Source organism: Apium graveolens, unplaced genomic scaffold (genome assembly GCF_009905375.1).
Source record: "Apium graveolens cultivar Ventura unplaced genomic scaffold, ASM990537v1 ctg1452, whole genome shotgun sequence".
Lineage (NCBI taxonomy): Eukaryota > Viridiplantae > Streptophyta > Magnoliopsida > Apiales > Apiaceae > Apium > Apium graveolens.
The window spans coordinates 56,240-62,239 of NW_027417243.1; the positions used below are offsets into that span (position 1 = coordinate 56,240).

Genomic DNA, 6,000 nt, shown 5'->3' on the forward strand with positions numbered 1-6,000 from the left:
TGGAAACTATATCAAGGCAATGTACACATTAGCACACTATACATGTTAAGAAGCAAAGAAGCACCAGGAAACGTAGTCCCTAACACAGTGGAGGTGGCTCTTTATCCTAAGAAGATTTCACAAATTATCACTAAACAAAAATTTCTTCTAGTGATTTTAGCAGATAAATTTACTGATAGATGGTCTGCTGGAACTGAATTAAATCAGAATATTCTAGCATTATTACAAGATCAGTTTTGTCTGTGCATATTAGAGTGTTCCAATTCCTAACCAATCTTTCTTTCCTGAAAAACTTGAATGGCTATTGCCATCTAAGCTATCTGCCTGAGGTTGACCAACTGAATAATGGAAACATGGATCATTATTCATATCAAAATACTTTACATTTACCAAAAGTCAAAAGAAAAGCATGTATAATCTAAGCAACTCTGAATCGAGTAAATTCAGAATTAGCATTGCCACACACACACATGTATTGAGTTTGGTATATATCAAAGTTCAAAGACCGCATCACTGGGGATACTTGACATGCAGCTCTGCGAAGGAACTTGCTTGCCAGAATTTATGGCCACGGTAACATCTAGACCTCTACTGTAAAGTTGCTCATATCCAGTTAAATTCCCCCTAAATGGAATTTTTCTTGTAAAAGCCAAGCATAAACATCCCACAAAAATTAGTATACCAGAAAATATCCAACTAAATTGCAAATTGGCCAGTGCTTTTGCCCTCATACCAGCATCATGGCTCTCACATGTGATGGTGCCAAGCATGCTATTGTTGCTGCTGGCATCACCTAATTTCACAGTGCATCCATGTGCGACGAACTTTGGGACCCATAACATAAATCCCATGTTCATTAGCCAACACCCTTGAAATACCACAGAGATGGAAAGAACTAGTGCTGCAGGAAAACTAGAGGGGAAACTAGTAGCAGATAAAGCCGACACAAGAGAGACAATAACTATCAGTTGCAAAAGCCAATGGTAATGACCTTCCAAGCCGACATGATCAGCAGAATGGTAATAGAGTAAGAAAAGCTCTTGACCAAATACAGAGGCAGCAAGCATCCCAGAGACCCCGGATAAACTCTCAGATGATTGACTTAATTCTGAAAAAAGGGTAAAGCATGCAAATATGGTTACATGGAGGAACATGCTTGCATGTTCGAAATTGTCAAGTTTAAAAGAAAGGCGCATGAAAGGGAAATCAAGGATCTGCATTAATATGGCAAATACCGAGAAAGACAAGAGCAGTATAAGTTCCAAATATTTTAGATTTAGAAGAGGACTGTGAAATGGATGCCAGAATCTTGACATGAAACTAGAGCCTTTAAGATGATAGCCTCTGATGGTGTTGACAAGGTGCCATGCACCAAGAAGCGCAAAAGCAAAACCAGGAACAATGTGTCCTAAAAATGTGCCCATTACTATTTTTCTATTTTGGAATCACAGCCCTGCTATGGCTTCTTCCACAATATGAATGTAATGCTTAAATACCAAAAAAGTAGTAGTTAGTGAAGTTAAAAACCAACATGGCTATCCAATCAGTTATTTTGGTGCATGGTGCATGTGTTTCCACAAACTATGAATGACCTAAAAGTTACTTTTTATCAACGACTCTTCAGACCAATTTCAAGAAAAGGGGAACTGACAAAATACTGTGCCCCTCAAGGTCACGAGAAGGAAAAAGGAAAACATAATTTCATTCACCAATGAAGTTAATTAATGTAATTGAGGAAAATGTTGAAAGTAGTTTGTTACTCGAACTCTTCAGTTTCAGCCACCACTCTCATGTCGGATACTTGGACACTCGGAAAAGACACTCATTCCATTTCAGACCCTTATACTCAAATATGGATTTTGACCAATTAAAAGACCACATACGAGATGAGCTTAGGATCTGCGAATGTTACCCCAGGTGTTGGAATCAATATTGATGTGAAGAGTCTGAAGACCACACCCTATCAAAATATACTTGTTTCTTAGAAAATAGAATGAAGCTGTGTGTAAATTAATACAGAGTCCCACATTTCATTAAAGATTATGAATTCGAACACTCAGACAGTGAGATCGTGTCATATCCGAGTCCGACACCCCTTATTCAAGTTCAGCACATATCAGCATTATCAAAAATTCAAGAATCAACGAGCACTAAGATACGATGATAGCATAATACATGGTTGATTATCTACGAAATTAGAGAAGGTAAGTGCTATAAAAATGTGAGATAAAGTTGTTGCCCCTTGGAAATTGAATTAGTTGAATAAGACAACCATATGAGGCAAGAAAATTGTTGTGGATGATGAATCATCTCCATTATATCTCATGCAACAAATGAAATGATCCCACTTGTCTAATAAACAGAAACCTGCACTGCATTTCATCTAACTATCAATATCACATGTAAGAATTTTGTAAGAATCTGGCATATCCCTTGTATGCGCTGCCCATCTCTGCAATATCAAAACTCAAAGAAAACTTGAAAACTTCAATAGTGAGTCAATATTCACTAATAAAACAAAGTAAACTTTAAATATGATATCTGTTAAGGAACTTGTACCTCAACTTATTCTTGAAAATGTGCACACATAAAATTCCCATTTTCTTGAAATGATCATAAACCAAGATCCAAGCACAAGATGAGACACATCATCATCAAAATTAGCCATTGCCAAATCAGATAGTTATTATCTACTCATTATCATTATTTCCTTTCTATCATTTTCCATTCTGTTATCCTAAGCAGGGCCTGTAAGTTAGTGTATGGTGGTCCTGGTCCTTCTGTCATTTTGTCCTAGCCTTTTCTCTCTCTTTTCTGTTAGTGTACTGCAAGGCATATAAGCCACTATCTGTATTTTGGACAAGCAAGGTTGTTAAAATCATTTTCTGAGAAATTAATGAATTAGATATTGCTCTGCATTTCTGTGCTGTTGATATTCTCAGCTTAGCTTAGTTTGTAAAAGGTATCATGGTATCAGAGCTGCTAGCTTGAGAAATCTTTATCAAGAGTGAAATCAAAGAGTGTGCTGTTCTTTTCATATTTTTTTTTCAAATCTTAGTTCTTAGACCTTCATATCCACAGTAGCTGTTTGATAGTTTCAATCATGGCTAGTGGTAGTAAGTTCTCCTTCTCTGATATGCAGAATCCACTATTTCTTCATCCTTCAGATAACCCACTTTCTATCAGTGTCACGAAGCTTCAAGGAGCCAGTGATTATCGTTCATGGAGGAGATCTATGGAGATTCAGTTGCAGTCCAAGAGGAAGATTGGCTTTGTCGACGGTACTGAAGTAAGAAGCGTCACAGATGCCACTGAAGCAATTCAATGGGATACCTGTAATAGTATGGTAACCTCCTGGATCCATAATAACATTTCTGATACTATAAGAAAATCTGTCTTGTTCATCACATCTGCATCTGAGGTTTGGAAACAACTCGAAAAACGTTTTCAACTCACCAATGGCTCTCGTAAATATAAGTTAAGTAATGACCTTTTCAGTTTGAAACAAAGTGGTCTTAGTATTGCAGATTATTATACAAGTTTAAGTAGTCTGTGGGAAGAACTTGATTCGATGAGTCTTTTACCATCTATTACTACCATCGGTGATGATATTACAAAATTTTTGCAAGCTATACATACACAAAAAGAAGAGTCACGTCTCTTTCAATTTCTTAATGGCCTTGACGACAGTTTTGGTCCACAAAGAAGCCAACTTTTAATGTCAACTCCGCTGCCTAGTGTTGAAGAAGCTTGTTCTGTTATTCAACAGGAAGAATCTCAACGAGAAACTTTGAAATATCAACCCTATGAAACTGAGTTATCAGCCCTACTCAGCAAAGCCACAGTTCACTCACATAATCCCAACTCTCCTGGTTGTAATGTGTGTGGGGGGAAAGGTCATTCCAGTGATATCTGCTGGAATGTGATAGGCTACCCCAAGTGGCATTATAAATACAAGCCTAAAACTCAAACTAAAGGGCCAACACCAGGTGGAAAATGGTCAAACACCAAGAATGGAAGTGGTTTCTCTCAGAAGATGAGTAACATGACACAATGTTGTGCTTCTAATCAAGATAATGGTAATAACACAGGACAAGCTGTCATGTTTTCACCTCAGCAGCTACAACAACTTTTGAAATTAATTCCTGTAGCCCAACATCCCAGTGCTGAAGATTGTGATGTCTTAGACAGCCCTTTTTCAGGGATGATTGCCTGCAACAAGGTGGAAAGTAAAACTGATGGGTGGATTATGGATACAGGCGCAACAGATCACATGACATCCAATCTCAGATTGCTAGTCAACACGAAAGTAGTAGACTCAAATCTTGCTGTGAAGCTTCCTACAGGTGATAAAGCTAAAGTCTCTCATACTGGTGATGTTTATTTGAAGAATGGTCTTGTTCTGCTTAATGTCCTTTATGTGCCACTTTTTACACACAATTTGGTCTCTATTCAAAAGTTGTCACATGATAATAATTGTCATGCTGTATTTGATCCCACATCTTGCACTATAGTGGATACCAACACTAAAAAGATCAAAGGAGAAGGGAGAGTATTTAATGGTCTTTACTATTTGTTGACTGATAATTGTGTCAAACCCACTTGCTTCAACGCTGGAACACAAAGTCTATCATCTCAGTACTCTTTGTGGCACAATAGATTAGGCCATGCCCCTCCCTCGAAACTGAAATATATTGATTGTGTAAAACATTGTGTCAATGCTTGTGATAAAGTCTGTGTGACCTGTCCTATGGCCAAGTTTGTGAAACTTCCTTTTCCCTTGAGTGAATCCTATGCATCTAAAGTGTTTGAGTTGATACATGTGGACATCTGGGGCCCTTACAAAGTGCTCACAAGACAGAAATTCAGGTATTTTTTAACACTTGTAGATGACTTTTCAAGAACAACATGGGTATATCTACTTGAAAATAAGTCAGAATATCTCAAGTGTCTCAAAACTTTCTGCAGCTACGTCAACAAACAATTTGGAAAAAGTGTGCAAATAGTTCGTTCCGACAATGCTCTAGAGTTTAAAGATGCAGCTTGCAAAGAATTTTTCCAAGTTCAAGGCATGATACATCAGACTTCATGTCCCTATCGTCCACAGCAGAATGCCCGGGTAGAGAGAAAGCACCGACACATACTTGAAGTAGCACGAGCGCTTAAATTTCAATCAGGCCTTGAAGCATCTTTCTGGGGGGAATGTGTACTTACAGCGGTATACATAATAAACAGGCTCCCCTCCTCTGTAATTGGCAACAAGTCACCTTATCAGTTGTTATTCGAGGAAGATGTTGACTATTCAACGATGAGAAGCTTTGGCTGCCTCGCATTTGCTACAAATCCTGCTCACAGTTCAGACAAGTTTCTTGCTCGAGGTGTTCCATCTGTGTTTCTGGGATATCCCCCAACACAAAAGGGATATAGACTGTTGGATTTAACTACAATGCAACCATTTGTGTCGAGGGATGTACAGTTCAATGAAACGGTTTTTCCATTGAATAAAAATACCCATGATGCCTATATGTTGCCTTTGCCTACTAAAATGCCTTCACCTGCTTCCACCAACTGTGATGATATCTTTGAGTTCGATGTTCCAGTTTCAAACAATAATTCTCAGTCATCTTCTCCATCAACAACCACTCCACAAGACACTGATTCTCAGTCCAGTTCTGCAAATGAATCTCCTATTGTGCCACTTCGAAGAACAACCAGAGTAACAAAACCACCATCTTGGATGCAGTCATATGTCACCAAACCGTTTCCAAACCCCTCCGCAAACTTAGTCACAGTGACCTCACAGGTGGTGGCAACAGAATTCACATGCCTTCTGTCTTCATTGACTACTACAGCTGATCCAACAAACTTCAAGCAGGCTGTTAAAGATGAAAACTGGGTGAAAGCAATGAACATAGAGCTGGAAGCTTTGGAATCTAATGATACATGGGAAATCACTGAATTGCCCCCAAATAAACGTGCTATTGGGTGCAAGTGGCTCTA

At 38.5% G+C, this 6,000-nt stretch overlaps 1 protein-coding gene across 1 annotated transcript; it reads right to left on the reverse strand.

The window, feature by feature from the left end:
• Nucleotides 1-343: 343 nt before the first annotated feature.
• LOC141699878 (uncharacterized) lies at nt 344-1,629 on the reverse strand. The gene has a single exon (XM_074503682.1). The coding sequence runs from the start codon at nt 1,422-1,424 to the stop codon at nt 492-494; it is 933 nt and encodes a 310-aa protein (XP_074359783.1). The 5' UTR covers nt 1,425-1,629; the 3' UTR covers nt 344-491.
• Between the last annotated feature and the right edge of the window lie 4,371 nt (nt 1,630-6,000).

Coding starts and splice junctions, on each gene's coding strand:
- LOC141699878 (XM_074503682.1), bottom strand. CDS start 1,424: ATGGGCACATTTTTAGGACACATTGTTCCTGGTTTTGCTTTTGCGCTT.